This window comes from Larimichthys crocea, chromosome XV (assembly GCF_000972845.2).
Source record: "Larimichthys crocea isolate SSNF chromosome XV, L_crocea_2.0, whole genome shotgun sequence".
Taxonomy (NCBI): Eukaryota; Metazoa; Chordata; class Actinopteri; family Sciaenidae; genus Larimichthys; species Larimichthys crocea.
The window spans coordinates 4,528,527-4,546,215 of record NC_040025.1 but is presented as its reverse complement, the minus strand read 5'-3'; the positions used below and the strand labels follow the sequence as shown (position 1 = coordinate 4,546,215).

Below are 17,689 nucleotides of genomic sequence, written 5' to 3'. Positions count from 1 at the left end.
CTGTCTTCCAGTAATAATCCTTGTGGTTCCTGCCCAGACCCCACTATAATCCTGAGTCTGTGTGTGTGTTCGAATGTGTGTATAAAGGTTTGTGTTGGGCTAATTCCTTAAGAGCGGGGAGAAAAGTAAAAGAATTCTACCACTTTTCTTTCTCATGTCAAAATGTGTGTTAGCATGTGCGTGTGTGTGTGTGTGTGTGTGTGTGTGTGTGTGTGTGTGTGTGTGGTAGCCATTCCCGCCCATTCCCTCTTTGTTTCCCAACATGGGATCAGATCCGTTGATGACTGGGCCTGACGTGACTCTCTGGAGGCTTTGAACATGAGAACACTAAGAACCGCGGGCTAAGTGTGGGGATTGCTAAGCATGTTTTCATGCATGGATACATAATGTAGGGGGTTGGAAAACAAGGCGGACACAGCGACATTGCGCATGCTGTGAACAAATAGTATGTACTGAGAGGCAGCACGCGAAACTTGCAGAAATCCTGTCACTCATCTGAGGGCAAATATTACGCAAACACACAATCAACGTCATCGCCATGACAAAACAGATATGTAAGAAAGCTGCTAAGGCTACACATTTCCAAAGCTTTGCATAATTAAACTGATACATGCACATAAAGGCTTTTTTGTTTCCTCCATGTGTGCTTTTCCTCCTTGGTAACAAAGAAAGAAGGCTGTTTGCACACTTTTTTCCATCATACTGCTGCTCCGACTCTGTTCTAGGGACTGGACTGTGTTTGGACAGCTGCCTGCCTGGCATCACCCTCTGCCAATAGTGTTCAGCGGCTGCTGGCCTGCTCCAGTACAAGTGTACTATGACCACAGCATGGTGGAGGTGGACCGGGTGGGTGGCTCAGGGGCTGGTGGTGGGATGATGTCTGTTATGTAACATGGTGTGGTCTGGAGATTGACGTTCCTCTCTAGAACTGCGTAGTCATTACTTTTGGAAATCGTATTGGTATTTTCATTAATTTCTCTTTGACTCGACTCGGCCCATTCTACAGTAGTTTCTACTTTTCTCACAGTAACAAACTAAAATCCACACAGACTTCATTAAAGCTTATCTTATCTTATCTTATCTTGATCCTGTCTTCATAAATCCCTGATTAGGGTCTCCTTCCTTACGCCATGTCCACCTTCTCCTGCTCTGCCTTGACATTTATCCTACTGATCAATGTCCTTGGCAGGCACAAACACTGACTTCTTCTTAGAAACTTCTCATGTGTGTTTTTATGTCTATCCTATGCCCTCATTCTCACTTGTGCAATAATCTTGCCAAGTGTATGTGTGTGTGTATAAGCATGCATGACTGTATACACACGGGGCCCACGGTAAGTTTAAAAAAAGCAACCAGTTGACTGTCGGCTAAGCCGCAGTGGCGATGTGGGCTCAGAGATAAACACATGGAGGAGAGGTTGGCAGCATTCTTCCTGTTTCAGACACAATTAAGACCGCTATATAGTCCAACCACAGGCAATCATGGTCAGACAGTGATACACAGCTGCTACTGAATGCTGTATGAGGTCTCGTATGGATTGACACAAATATAAGCGGCTACCCTCTGGTTCATTTGAGGGGACTGGATGGTGAGTTTTCTGCACTTTCATGCAACTGACAACAGTCGCAGTGCTGCAGCGCCTTGGCATTGGGGTTAAGGCACTGACCATGACCACCGCAAGTTGCCGGTTTGTGTCCAGCTGGGGATTTTTGTTGCATGCCATCCCTGTTTTAATTTTCTCCTCTCATTTCCTGTCACCTCTCTACTTTCTATCCAATAAAGTGAAATGTTGAAAACAGTTTGTTGTTATATTTAGGAAACTGCTTTTCTGCATCCAATCCAGTGTGACATGTAAGTTTGTGGTTAGAGTGATGCCTGATTTTCCAAAAGGTTGCAGGTTTGATCTCTGCATGTGTCCAGAGAAAGTATGCCGTATGAAGACACTCCATCCTTAAACTTGGAAACAGTAGTTTACCAAATCTCAATTCAAGGTCCATTTAGTCTAATGAAAAGTCTTTAAAGTGCTTCGAAAATGGAGATTTCAACACAACCCCAGGACAGCCTGGACATCTGCTGATCATGTGACATGGTCAAACGCTCCAGAACAGTTACCAAATGGACTTGGAATGACAGTCAGCTGTAATTATTTAATCTGTATGGTCGAGTATAGACAAGACTGGCAGATTACCTATTATTGCTCTGGCTCAAATTATTGTGTTCAAACCAGACCTGTCACCATTTTTCACAAACTATACCCACAACAGTGATGCGCGGGTTGATCCAAATTGAGTGGGTGCCCGTGCCTGCGGTCACGAGTCACCAAACTATATTTTTAATAATATTCGGGTCGCGGTCGGTCCGGTTGTTTGAAATAAAGATGCTGAGTAAAGTTTTGTAATTTATGTAGTAGACAAATAGTAGTGAAATACACAGTAGTAGTGATATACACAGACTTTATTGGCTGAATAACTGACGCAAAGAAACTGCATTTTAATAGGCTACTTTTAAATGAATATAATGAATATAATGCCAGTTTTATGTAGCCCGATGACACGACGAAGATAATCAAGAGTATAGACTACTTTAAAATGCGGGTCAGAAAGCGGGTTGGGTACAATATTTCACAATTATTTGCTGCGGCCCGAGTTCAGGTGAGTTAGTTTAAAACGTCGGTCGGTGCAGGTCGATCAAACATGGACTCGCGCATCACTGACCCACAATGAGCTGATACAGTAGCTTCTTGTCTTTGCAGCCCCCACAATGAGCTGATACAGTGTTAGCATGGTCAAAAAAAGCTAGCTAAAGAAACACAAAAGACCCGACAGTAGCTTCTTGTCTTTGGAGCCAATGATAAAATAAGCAGGTAGCTGTTCAGATAGCTGACCTAACTAACCCACATATTATAATAAATGTGCTAGCTGTTTGTGTGGTTGACTTTTGTTCGTTTGGGTAATGTTGTGTCAGCCAGCTAAGCTAGCCACTTGGCCTTATCTTTCAAAGAATGATGTCACAATGTTACCAAACTAAATCCTTTCATGACCTAACTATTTGACCTGAGTTAAGGTCCAGTTTGTAGGATTTAGTGACACCTAACAGGGTATTCTGATTCTGATTGCAACCCCCTCACCTCATTCTCTCCTTCTTAGCGCGAAAGTGAAACTATGGTGGCTGTTAAAGGCCCCATCTAGTTTTCTTTCACACTTGGAACAGGAGGGTGAAGTGAAGGGGTTGCAGCCTATACCAGTAGATGCCACTAAACCCTACACACGGGTCCTTTAAGCTCAATGTTCTTTCTGTAGACTGACCGATATTGTGATTTTTCAGTCACACGGATTATTTTTTTATTTCAAAAATTCACAGATTACCAATATAATTTACCTTTTCAATGACAATATATCAACTCTAGCCCTTTCTTCGTTATTTCAGCATCATTTAAACCAGATTGTGTCATAAAAACAACAAAATATGGAAAACTATGAATTTGAGCTCTTAAGTAACGTAAACACTAATATATGCTATTATGGTTAGAAAGAAAGTCTCGTATAGATACAATACTTTGGTCCTGGTCCTGTATTATGGGGAAACTAATATACGATCAACTCAATTAAGAAAAGCAAACAGTGCAAACTGGGTTCAAATCTCTTGAAAAACTCTGCTCAACTTGGGAGTCCAGCAAAGGAAACCACAGTGAAGGAGGTTTACAACTTCGAGGAGAATTACAACAGAGGAAGCAGAAAACAACTGGTAGAGTCTGAGTGTATGAGCACTAAAAACAACCTGTGGTGCTGAGACCGGTCCCCAGGATAGTAATTACTGTCACTGCTGTAATGGATAAAAAACATCTGGTAAAACATGTGTTATTTGGTCCTCTGAGCTAATAAAGTAACTGTTACTGGTTAGATCATTTCTGCTGTCTGAGAGAGAAGAGCTGAAAAACAGAGGAGGCAAACAACCAAACTAGATCATCACTGACAAACAGTGAAGGACAAACCCTCACAAGCATACAGTACATGAGAGCTACACAGCCTCCACCAGCTGGGACCTGCCTGCATTTCTACAGAAGTGACACAAGTTATAAAAAGCTACCTCAGGAAGAAGAACTCTACACACACAAACACTCACGTGCTGACTTGTATCCCTGCAGACAGTCAGTGGAAACAGACAGCCTTCCCCTTTCCTCTTCCAGTCCCTGTGTCCCCCCCGGTCCCCCCCATCCCCGTCCCCGTCCCCAACCTGGTGTGCCAGAACAGACCCCACCTCCCCTACAACATCTGCTACGCACAAGAAAGTCCTTTTTCTAATATTTTTAGCCTCCTGGCAGAAAACGGAACCAGAGGTTTCTGGAGTCAAAGAGATGCTTTCTAACCGAAAAAATCCCTCCCCTTCCTCTCTGCACGTCTGCCAGCCGTCACAGAACAGTAGCTGGATTGAATGAGGGAGGGGCCGGACACATATACAAGAGATGTACACGCACACACACACACACACACACACACACACACACGGAGGCAGTGATTAATTCAAATGTAAAAACAAATACACACACATTCACTGGAAACTCCTTCCCTCTTGTTCCTCTCTAAAAATAGTCTTGATATTTGGACAATGATGTGCATTGTGTAGGAGTGGCACATTACTGACTACAGGACTGGACACAGTGACCTCAGCTTCAGCTGCAGATGGTCAGTGAGGGCATGTGTTGAAGGTTCTCTTGAGGAGAAACTCTTCTTACTGATTTCGTCAGTAGAACAGCATCTGTGATCGCCACTCTCAATGATTGTCTTTAGATTATCATTATTCAGGCCTATCATTTATTTGATATAGTTTGCATCCGGCACCTTATCCACCAAACCAAAGTGCGTGAAAGCAAAGACTTTCACATTTTATCACAGGAAAGGTTAGCTCTCTCACTGAGGGCTATAACAAACACACACACACACACACACACACACACGTACGTAGGTGTTGATTGGCTGAAGCAGCGTCCTGTGTATCCTTATCACGTCTTTTTTATTGCATGCATTCTTCTTCTTTGTCAGAACCTGCCACCTAAATTACCCATGATGTATTTTGATTTGATTCATTCAACTGTTTTGGGTCTGTTATGCTAAACCAAAGACGAGGAGCCAGCTACAGAGGTCTGGTCAGCTCACTTCTTGTTGACTACTGCTTTTCAGACTCTCAGTCCTAAGACACTGACACTGACTCAAGTGACATCACTTAAGGACACTTAAGAATTCACACCTGTGGAAACAAGAAAAAGGCTTTATAAGACTGCTTTCAAATATGAAATACTCTCTCTTTGTAACACCTGTAACAGGTAACTGTAAAAATCTATCAACATCTTCATGAAATATGTCATAGGTTATTAAGCTGGTCTATGGGCTGTATAAATACTCAAAAGTATCAAAACACAGAGAAAAGCACACTTTAAATGAGAAATCAGGACTTCTGTAAGGTTGTGATGTCACAACTGTACAGTCACTGTCTTCAGCTGTGCTCCCAGTGTGTGTCACTCAGGGAACAGTCAACCCATGAAGAGAGACTCATTTATTAATAAGACAAAACTACACTAAACATCCTGTTCTTGTTAAGTTAGCCACAGTAAGAAAAAATAAATAAAACTACATTGAGATGATTTCTGGTATATATATCTTGTGGATATCACAACTTCAAATAAAACACCAAAAAATATGTGTAAAATATGGGACCTTTAAACTATATTTAGTAGACTATCACATACAGTAAGACAAAGAAACACTACAACCACTGATTGACATTTTTGCTTAAAAATTACTTCATGATTAATCATCAAAGTCAGCTGGTTAATTTTCTGTCAGTTGATCTACTCAATTAATCAAAAAATGATTTCAGCTCTATAATAAATAGAGGTGAACTGTTTGCCAGAAGAAAAAAAAAATCACATCTGGTGTGCAAAAGGTGTGATTGCACACTCTACTGCAGTAAGAGCTACTTTCTATGGACCTGACCCTCAGTTTGAGTCTCCTCAGCGACAGGAAAAGTTAAATCAGAAATGGACAAGACCCTGAATTGTTAATTTTGTAATGGCTGTTTATTACAGTGTGCTTTATACAACACACGCACAGTCATTCAGCAGTGTGTTTGTGATTTCCTGTGTACTTAAATCCCACCCTCCATTGAGACTACCTCACATGGGCCGGTGCCTGGGTTCCTGCATCATTTGTTGGCGATCGAGGCCTGCGTGTGTTAATAAATGTGTGTGTCAATTCAATTTGTATATGAGCGTGCACGCTTGTGTCCAAAGGGTGGGACAGGCAGTGGAGGGAACAGAGACTGCCTGTTCCTGAGGTGAGGTCAGCGTGCCGACATGATACACTTCCGTTCAGTAGGACTCTTGCTGCTTACACACACAGAGTGGTCTTATTGCCCCTGCAGCTCAGCCAACAACCCCGTACTGCAGTTGTTGATATTTACTGGCAAAATGCACCATCTGTTTTACCTCAGAATGTTACCCACGTACTGTGAAGTTGCCTGTGAAGTGGATGACATCATCCAAGGGTGATGATTAAGTGATGATTCAGCGAGTTAGTGAGGACCAGGTCTGATCAGTTCCACACTGCTTCTGCGTAGATACAAATAATCATTTGCATCCACTGGGTTTTAATACCGAACGGCTTTCCAGGTGAGAGTGAATAGCTGCTACTGTAGAGGTGAACTCAGTGTAACTGCATCTGGCACAAGGGAATGTGAACCAGCCTCTGTTACGGCCTCTTGGCTCGGCTGTGAACAGGGGGTGTCCCAAGTAAACACAGCCATCGTTGGACCCTTTCTGGACCATCAAACCTCTCAGTTACACCCAATAATTGCAAATATAGAATACCTACTGTACCCTGAGTACAACAACTGTACTGTGCTGCTGGTTATCGAGCATCTCCAGGGTCTCAGTGCCTTGCTCAAAAGCACCAGCGTTTGTTGTTAAGGGGGAGCATTACGTATTTGAACTTCCTGCCCAGGTTTTCTTAGAAAGTCGAGTTTTAATCACAAGCCCCTTTTCCCAATCTGATCAGAATCCATGCTGCTTATCTGCATTAGCTACGGTTCACATACAGTAGGAGACAAACTGCTAATGACCACCCTGTTATCAGGACGGGAAAGGTCGGAGAGGCTGGACAATGTTATCTCGCTTTAATCCGTAACTGCTTTCCTCATGTTGCAAAGCAGGATGGGAACTGACAACACTAATTGGCACATGTGTGACCCAGTCATTAATAAGTGTTGACATGCAAACATGCACACACCTACTGTGTATTACCATGTGTGGACACCAAGCACGTGTGCGTGCGATCATGCACACATGATTTTGGATCACAGAATCCTTTTAACTTTTACTCTTAATGAACCCTTGGGAAAACTGTACAGTACACACACACACACACACACACACACACACACACGCACGCACACACGCACGCAACCACTCAACTGTAGCTTGTCATCACAAATCTGACAAGGCTGGAACTGCTGTGGCTCTTATGTAATTTAAGCCTACTTTTCCTCTAACGAGGCACTAATCTTTCACCAAAGTGCATATTTAATGTTGCATCAGATGGTAAATGAATCTAATCGCACAACAAAAATCACACAACTCATGAGTAATGAGTTAGAGAGACTGGCAGCTGATTCATATCACCTCTCCAGCTCTCATCCTGAGAGCAGCTGGAAATAATACTGACAAGCAGGAGGACACGCTTCTTTTCATCTGTTGTACAGGTGTATTTATGAATGTTGTGTGGAATTATCATTCTTACATTGCTTTATATGTATTGTACACACACCTTAGGGACAACAGATGGAAATTATCTATTGTGGTACATCTGATACAAAACTTTTCTTGAGTGTTTTTGTGTTTGAAATAAACTATATAAATATAAAGGAATTATCAGCACCACACAGATTAATAACTCATACCTAACAAGTCAAAACATTACAAATACTTTAACACTTTAAGTTATATGTAAGTTTTCTACCTCCAATTACACTTACATGACTGCGACATGAACAGTAACTGAGTGGCGCTGACGCAGTAACAGTGGAGTCGGTGGGGTGGGGGGCTGCTTAATGCATCATATGACCCAATTCAGAGGATTTTATGTCAGTTTAATAAAGTGCGACGCATCGGGAAAGTTCTCAGAGAACATGAAAGTCTATTTCTCACGACTGATGCCAAAACATCATTATGTAAATATGCTGTATACAGTAGAATAATATTATGTAACTATGCTGTCGTTAAGGACATATTATCTATCATATTATATCTCACACTGAGCCGCATGGACATATTTTTCTCTATAGTGTGCCAAATCCAAAAACAAGTGTGTGTAAGTTGACTTCTTTTAAAGTTATGGCGTGTATGAGAAAATCACAGTGTGCGCAACTGCGCAGCCAACACATGCGCATCTGATCATACATGCAAAATCTAAAATCCCCTCACACAGTCTGCAAATACTGACTATCAAATGACTGAACCGATTCAAACACAGGCAGACTCTGTTAACAGACTTGAATGATCTTACCTTGTTCATTTTCCCGCTAATCATCATCCCCTGTGCTTTAAAAGCTGCCCCTCATTCTCAGGAAGGCCATCAATAACACGGCCTGTAACTGAGATAACTTGTTTTCTTTACTCTGGTCCACCCTCTCTGTACTGTGGGGCTGCTGGGTGGAGCTACACGCAGCTAAAAAGCATGTGTGGAGTACTATTACTGGAATTCCCCACCCTGATTGGTCGGTTTCCGGAGGGGAGCGTAAGGATAGTCGATGTGGATTGGTTGAAATAAATACTTATAATATTCATAGAAAAAGCTCTGGTGGGACTGAGATATCATAATGTTTATGACTCCGGTACAGTAATATTAAATGGATTCATGATGTTCAACATTATAATCACTTAAATAATTTACAGTAATTAAAGCTATCTTTCACAAAATTATGTCAAAGGTCAAGTTGATGGTATTTTAGGTGGAACAGGGTGTGAAAAAGTCGAGGTCATGAACGAAGTATTTAGAGGGCCCCAAATTTTCAGAAATCTCAACATGTAAACAAACATGGAGCTCTGTAGCTCTCACACACACATATTGAGGTGTTGTAATTACGGGCCCCCGTGTACACAAGGTGGCTCTGGGCCTCCTCCTATACGCCACCATCATTATGTGTAACACACATGTTTATGTCAACAAGTAGCACATGAACTCAAAAGTAGTCCTGTGTGAGACGTGTACTACCACCGCACAAGTACCTCTTCATCATGTGTTCACTTGAAGTGATTCAAAACTGGGTGTTATAAATATTATTAAGTATGCAAACCAAAAGTTGTTACCTCTTTTCTTTTACTCAGTGGGTTCAGTCGGTGTTGCTGTACTTAGAGTCGTAGAGCTTAGCTTCTCTGGTCTTAATTAAGGGTAATTGTGGCAATAAATATATTAAAGATCAATATCCCACCAATTTGAATTCATCCTATTTTAACCCTTAACACACATGTTGTTCAGATCAACCTGACCTACTCCACAATCTTTCCTGATTCTTTCTGGATCCTGCAGGGGTACTCTGATTGGGAATCACTCTTCACAACTTCTTATCTACTCTCACAATACACCCCCCAAAACACACAGACAGAGATGTGCCTTGATTTACACCTGCACCGACGCTGCTGCTGAGTAGTGAGTAGTATGTAAGTAGCAGCACCTAGTGGTGAAATGACAGAAATGCACCATGAGAGGTAGAACTTTATTTGTGTTTGAAATCAGACTGAAAACTTGAAGCATCTTGGCATCTTTCAGAGACAAAAACCAGACAGAAGTCTGAGCTGATTCATTAAAAACCAAAAGCAAAGCGTTTCTTGTGTCATACACGCTGATTTAAATCTGTAATTCTTTCTGCACATGCTTCTGGTTGTGATACTCACTGTATACCCACATATGCGAAAAGGTGCATTCCTTTTGAGATGCCTGCCTTAAATTATTAGCCCATGATATTCCCCAGTCCTGACTCCTTAATACACAGGGCATTATTTCTGTCTGCTTGCTTCGGTCTTTTAGTCACTTCCATATGTGTTCAATTCACATGCAGGTATGGAGGCTGTACAGTATATCCCCTACCAATCAGAGTAGAATGTGACTGTGAGTCATGACGATGCAGTAATCCCTACAAAAAGCAACACGTGCAGTAATGTGGTCCGTTCCTTCTGCTCATGACCCAAGAATTTCCGGCTCATGATATAAAAAAAAACAGAAGTGATAGACTGGGGGGTCTTGGGGAGTTAAATTGTTTGGGGAATTTTTGGGGCTCCCTTTCTTTTGGATTGTGGCAGGGTGAGGGGAGTAGGTATAGAGTTGAAGAGGAGGGGGATGCATTTAAAAGCAGAGAACATAGTAGTAAGGTGAAATAGGTAATAGGAGGGGCCCTGGGGGTGGAGGTGGGGGGACTAAGAAAATACTGAGGGACTATGAGAGACAGGAAGCTGGTGCTTGGGATTGGAATGAGGGGTTGAGTCGGGGAGTAAAGTGGGGGGAGGGTCATGTTGGAAGAAAGATGGGGATGGGGAAAAGAGGGCGATGAAGTAATAATTTTAGGTGTTGATTTGAGAAAATGACAAATCCTGAACCTTGAATCAAATTTTCTCCCACAGTTGACGCCATGATGTGAGGTGTTTGAGTAAACACTTCATGAAATTTTGCCAGGATGCCAGGTTTTTTGTCTAGTCTGTCTAAAAGAGAGAATTTAGAATCTTGAGGAAATGCAAAAACTTGGATCATGCTTGGAGGTAAATGAGCAAGGGGTGCACAAAGTGGGAACCCTGGCCAAGAGGAAATGAGGGGAGGAGGAGGAGGCTTGAAAAGGGGCAGCTTGACGAAGGATTGTGTAAGACAGCGCCATGCCAAAGACTGATAAGGTGCAGCTGTTGAAGGAGTGAAAGAGTGAGAAAGCAGTGGGAAGACTGTGTGAGACACGGAGATGCTATAGTGACAAAAAATGAGCACGTGTTCACGTTTATCATGCCGATGAATTCGATAAAATCTTTTCTGTCAGCCCACACCGCTCAGACCCAAAGACATTTTACGAAACTTGGACAAGCGTCAAGCTCCACATTTTTGAGTGGAAGAAATGAAAATAGTTTGTACATATTTTGCTGTGAGGTGTTTCTTTAAAGGGTGGTGCTGTCTTTTGTTTTGTTTTGTTTTTTGTTGGGGAGGGTTTTGCAGACTGACTAAGGCAGGAAATGGTTTATGTCTTTCCCTTTCCCCTCGATCAGCTTTCATCTGTGTGCCCGCTTTACACAACAACAAGCATTTCTCAAATCCTGCTCCGAGTTTGGGACAGATCAAGCCGCAGGAATCTAGTCCACAACAGCCACCCCCTGAGTTTGGCGTTTACATAGGAATCCACCTTTTTTTTCTGACACAAGGGAGTGTGTGAAGTACTTCTATTTTTTATTCTATTCTGGATGTCGTGGGGGGGTCTATATTTAACCCAACCGGTCAGTGTTCCTTCCTGTGTTGGGTGTGTGTTTGTAGTGAATGCTTGTGGCTCAAGGCCTCTGTATTTGACATGGCCAATCTAAACTTTGTTGCTCATGAGAAATTACAGGGATGCTAGACAAATACATATAAAACCACTGTCACAATGCCAGCACTCTATGTATTTCTAGCATCAGAAACGCACACATAGGAGGAGCAGAACTACAAGCAGAACTACAACTGTAACTTTTTATCCAAACAGCAAGTTAAAAGAATAGAACTTTTGGTAGATTACTTGTATTATTAAAAGTTAAGCACCAGCTGGCTTGGTAATCGTAGAAACCATAACACTGGAAGTTACAAACAAATCTTAATTTTGTTACAGAGAAGGATATCGGCACATTACCCCTGAACTTAAAGGTCTAGTGTGATTGGTGACATCAGCAGAGAAGTTTAAGATTACAACCACCTGAATACCCCTTGCCTCACCCTACTCTTCCGAGCGTGGAAGATTAACTACTGTGAATGTGAAACTTGCAAAAGGTCTTATGTAGAGCCAGTTTTTGGTTTGTCCACCCAGGGCTACTGTAGAAACATGGCAGTTCAACATGGTGGACATGTTATAAGAGGACCCACTCACTCTGTAGATATAAAAGACTCGTTCTAAGGTAACATAAACACAGTGACTCTTATTATAGGTGATTATACACCAATAAAGTATACTTCTGCTAATAGATCCTTTTAAATGTTATGAGTTTACAGCCATGCTTGCTGTTTTATGAGGCTATAACCAGCTTACCACAGTGGTGCTTTGAGCAAAATGCTAATGTCAGTATTCTAATACTATGCTTACAACGACAGTGCTAGTATTCTGAATGTTTTGCAAGTATTATACTACTTTAACCATAGTTCAGTGTATTAACATTAGTATGTAACATTCACTAAATTTGCACCAAAGTTATTACAATGAATCCTGAGGGGAACATGAATGTTTGTACCAAATTTCCAAACAATCCAAGCAATATATGTCAGACTCAAAATGTATTTTGGTTGCACTTGAGGAAAATTCAGGGATCACTAAAGTCATTAGGACAACATGTCTGTGGACAACATGTTATCTGCTGAATTAAATAGAAATCCATCCAATAGTCATATTTGGTATTTGAGTCTGGACTAAAGCAGTGCACAGACAGGCTTATGTTTCTATCTTTTGGGCCATGCTGCTAGCGTGGCTCAAAACATTGCTGCCATTCCATGGCAAAGGAGGCTGTGAGAAAATAAGTTTCATATTAAAGTCTAACTGCCACGTGATTCAGTTAATGACTCTCAGATTTGAACCCTTGGCCGTGCATGTAGGTGATTTAAATACAAGTGTATTATGATGCCTGCCAAGATATTAACTTTTGACGCCAGTGTGGTCTGTTTGTGATCACAATAGACGATTTTTAACAAGGAAATGACCTGGAGGTGGTGGTTTCATTGCTTCTGTCCGAGGCTCGCCTACTTTGATTTGTCCCACATGAATTCTGCATCACTTACATTAACATCAATTTTTCCTCTTTATTTTAAAAAGAGAACCACATGTTTATTTCAAGGATCCATTTATAGGAGGTTGTTTGTTGATGCTCAGCTACTCTCCATCAACAACTGTGCAAGAAGACGGTAAGGTGAGACGGTAAGGTGTATTTTGAGTGAGTACATTTGGCTAATATGTGTTGTATGTAAATATTCAATTATATTGTGAAAGATGAATATGGATAATCTAACAACATTTTTTAAAATAACACCAATAATCACAAAAACCATTAGTGACACAAAATCACAACATAACTTTGTTTCAAACACACCCTGCAAACTGTGAAACTTCGGTCCAATAAGTGAATAAACAGTACAGTATATATACCACATGATATTCTGTAAAAAAAATATTACAAAATGATATATTGTTTCATGAGGAAGAGCCAATGAAAAAGTCAAATGATGAAAAGAACTGTAATAAAACATCCTTTCCCATGTTTCTGACATCAGCAAATTATGTAATCACAATGAGAGCTGCACGTGAAACATAAATTTCTATCGCTAAGTGTTTCCAGTAAGTACTTGGCATCAGTCTGACTGGGCGTTTGCCAGTATATTGCCACATTCTGGTCAGATTCTTTCTAATAGTTGCATCTTCTTGCACTTATTGTCATCTGCATGTCCATGGAAAATACCCATGATTACATAATGAAACAAGTGAAAAAACAAGTTTATGGAAAAAAAAGACCACAAATAAATCAATGGGACAACATCTCCTTCTTTAGGATAATCAGTGGGATTTAACTGGTTCCCACACCCCTGTAGAGGGGTCAGTCACTGCTGGATGACGTTGTCCAGAGGGCTCAACATTCCCACACTGCTCAACATGTGATATGGAGCCACTGGGACTGTGGTGCAACCAAGCTTGCATACACACACACACACAACACAAGCGCAGATGGAAGTCGGTATGCATGCACATTTAGGAAAACTTAGATAATTTACACATCTGGACAAAAAATAAAAGCCATAAATACTCAAGTCTGTATGTAATGTACACCGGTGGACAGAGGTCAAGTTCTCTCTTGATATCACATCACTCCAGCACCCAGCCTGCCTGACTCTGTATTGTCACATAATGGTAATTCTCCAGCAGTGCTGAGGCCATCACAACAGTTCCATTGTGTCTGCACAGATGTGACCTCAGCTTGGAGATGCCATCGTCATCCACATCATCCTTAAAAATCAAGGACACACACACACATACACACACACACACACACACTCTCAAACACTGAAACATTCTCTCCTTCAGACCTCAGATCACCTGCAAGTCAAGACACATTCTCAAATGAAAGAAGGTTGGGATGTGTAGTTCTTTGCTGGCACTTTTCTATCACACATCACATGTTCTTCATGTGACCTTTGACCTTTGACCTCGCTTTGAAACAGGGCAGCCAGCTGCTGAATTAACCACTGAGTCTTAATTCTTAATGTTTGTCTCGTAAAAATGCAAAGCATCACTTTGCTTGAATTACATGATTCAAAATATTCATAACACAATAATATGTTGTATGCCTCCTCAAATGCAGATGTATTTTGGGGGCTGATACTTATATTAAGAGTAAAAAACTGCCCAATAATATTTATATCTAAATGAAGGCAGAATATTTTACAGTTCAACAATAAACTTCCAAAATGTGTAAACAAAACGAAACAGCGTTCTGAACGGTAAAGCTCACTGGGAATGTATTAATTAGAAATAAAATACAACACAAACAGAACATAGTAATAGATCTAAAATACCTGATGCATCTTTTTATATGTCATATCAACATATATGCTGATACTGATATAATGATAGGCAGATATCGACCAATAAAATCAACCAACCAGTACATCAGTCAGGCTCTAGTGGGGTTAGGATTGAAATTACAGATCTCTAGAATAAATGCACCGCGGACTCCACAAACATGTATTCTCAGAGATCTGAAGTAAAATAACATGTTTTTCTTCCAATTTATGGTTACAAAAACAATTATTATACGCCATTGGATAGACTTCAATACATCAAGAGTACTCCACTGATTGAACATTCATGATGGACAATTCAAAATTGAGGCAACAGAACTGCATCATTACTCAACAGTATGTGTATTTATTATTCAATGCTAATTATAAATAGGCATTCTTTGTCAAAACCTGGCACCTGCATTACCCACAATGCATCCCAACCACCAACGGTTCAGTTGGAGCTTTGGGTCCGACCTCAAGCTGCTAGCCACTGATTTCTAGCTCCACACACCCAGATTGTTTTTGCTTGCAAACTTGTGGTTTTCAACCCTGACCAACACAGACTCGAGTGACATCACATGAGGCAATTTGTTTGTTTGTTCTATTTGACGCTACACACCACCATCCAGAGCCACAAATGGCTTCATAAAACATTTTCACATATGCAGTAGTACACCTCTAAACATACTTTTATGTGTAAAGGTGGCAAGTTTAGGTAGTTTTTCCTTGCCACTGTCGCCAAGTGGCTCCTCATGGTTAGAATTGTTGGGTCACGTTAAATAGGGTGTGGTCTAGACCTGCTCTATACGTCATAAGATAACTTCTGTTATTATTTGCCACTGTATAAATAAACTTTAAAGCTACTGAAACTGTTCATTTGGAAGACTCCAGACAAACAAAGGGCTCCTATAATATCAAAACTGGTCAAATGTTTGAACATGATAGATGATCATTGTGCATTTCTGTGGATAATTAAGTCAAAAGGTTGCTCGATTACTGTGCAATACATCCACTACAAACACAGACCCCCTACCTCAAGGATGCTCATATCAACATTTGCACACCCAGTCACAGTGAACACTTTATCTGTAATTTCATCACACACACTCATGTGAACACTGCTTGCACACTGACCTTTGTCAGCCTCATCCTGCCACTCTCGCTCCTCTCCAGGCTCCTGTTCTTCAGGGACGGATTTCTGACCACCGGCACCGGTTGGACCTCTTCCTCCCCACACCAGTCCGTACTCAGGACGCAACCCATATAGGTAGATGGGTCCTGGACTCTGGGACTTGTTCCTCCTCCTCCTCCTCTTTCTTTCTCTCCCTTTTCTCTCCTTCTGTCCTCCCTCCTCCTCCTCTCTTCCTCTCTGTCCTCTAAACGGGCTCCAGCTCGAGCTCCTGGGCAGCTGTTTTTGTCAGCTGGAGAGGAGGAGAGGGTGGCCCTTCCCCTTTTCCTGGCTCTCGTTCAGCCCTGCTACAGGGACAGAGGGAAGCATAGGCTCTGCATGCTGCTCTCGCTGCCCCCCCACCTCCCCCCACCCTGCTTTCTATACACACTGAAAACACCTCTCTCTCCAAACTCAGCTGCAGTCACATGTGGACTCCCAAGTTTTTTCTGCCTCCGCCCCCCTCTCGCTACATTTCTTTGTCTCACACACAGTAACAAACTGAAGTTCCCAACTTAGCTTTGTCTTTGTTTTTCTTTCCTTCAGTCGATCACCCTCACTACATCCCCATTCCCTGGACTCACACACATGACCCTTGACTCCATTGTCATGCTTAAGGATTTATCTTCCCATCCTGTGAAGATCCTTTATTTCTTCTGTCAGTCTTCACCCTTTTCCCTCCTTTTATTGCTTTTCTTCTTTTCTTTTCTTTTCTTTTCCAGGTCTACCATCCCAATCTCTCCCTTCCTCCTTTCTCGCTTTCCTCCTGCTTCTACCCCTCCGCTAAGGGTTGCCTCACTCTTACATACAATTACCTCTCTGTTCTCACCCCCACCCACCTCTCCTCCTCGGCAGTTTCCTGCTCCCAGATACAGGCAGTCTCTCCTTAGCTCGGGCAGCACATGGTTGGTATTGTCTGAAAAACAACCAAGAAAACCAAACAGTGATGGCAGCTGTTAGGATGCTGGGCAAACTGGTGATTCAGAGTGGACTGAGCCTTCGCTGGAATGAAGCCGTCCCTTTGTTTACAACGCAATAGCCTGCTTGTTGCAATCGTGAAACAAGGTCTCTTTCACCACAGAATCCATACCTAACATTTAACAAAAGGATGTGAGGAGTTGTATGAAGGAATGTCAGATGCATCCTTGTCATTGTTGTGATGATTTCTGCCTCAATAATGAAGGGAATGTCATGCACAACAAGGCCCTGCCATTTTTAATATTGTTATAATGTGAAAGATATTAGCACTGCTCATGTGTCTTTTCCTTGCGGCGTCTTTGCTGTTGTTTATTTCTTCTCCCTGGAGTGTTTTGGCTGCTACGCAAGAGCTCACAAAGCTTGGAAGAGAAGAGTGAGACTGTACCCCTTAAAAGGCAAATTCTTGATGCGCCTCCAAAATCCAACCCCTTCTTTGTATTTACTCTCTACATTCCCCCTTTATTCTCGTTTGTTTTCTTCTTGTCTTTCTTTCTGTGTCTCACTCGTCTCCCTTTTCTCTCTTCAGACAGAAACCAGTGGTCAGGCTCGGTCTTGTTGTTGTAGGCATTTTGCCCCAGACAAGCCGTCCAGGTGTCCTTCCTTTCCTCCCTTCCTATACCCAAACCTACCATACATCCATCCCCCCTACAACGCCCCCACTCCTGTTCCTCTTAGGGCCCCCTTCTAGTCAACCCCAACCCCTCCTTTTGCTTCACTTCGACCCCTCCTTTCTATG

The 17,689-nt window shown here is 41.9% G+C and overlaps 1 protein-coding gene across 7 annotated transcripts in view; it reads right to left on the bottom strand.

Annotated features, from left to right (window-relative positions):
- Positions 1 to 16,836, bottom strand: part of tns2a (tensin 2a) — a 49,300-nt gene extending 32,464 nt beyond the window's left edge. For 2 of the 7 annotated variants that reach the window (XM_027288910.1, XM_027288911.1), the window contains exon 1: positions 15,942 to 16,826. In XM_027288910.1, the coding sequence (XP_027144711.1) occupies positions 15,942 to 16,070 (129 nt within the window). In that variant the 5' untranslated portion in view covers positions 16,071 to 16,826. Of the gene's footprint in view, positions 1 to 8,555; positions 8,708 to 15,941 lie in introns of those variants that run through there. The other 5 variants (XM_027288914.1, XM_027288908.1, XM_027288907.1 and 2 more) reach the window with 5 other exon arrangements.
- Positions 16,837 to 17,689: the final 853 nt, after the last annotated feature.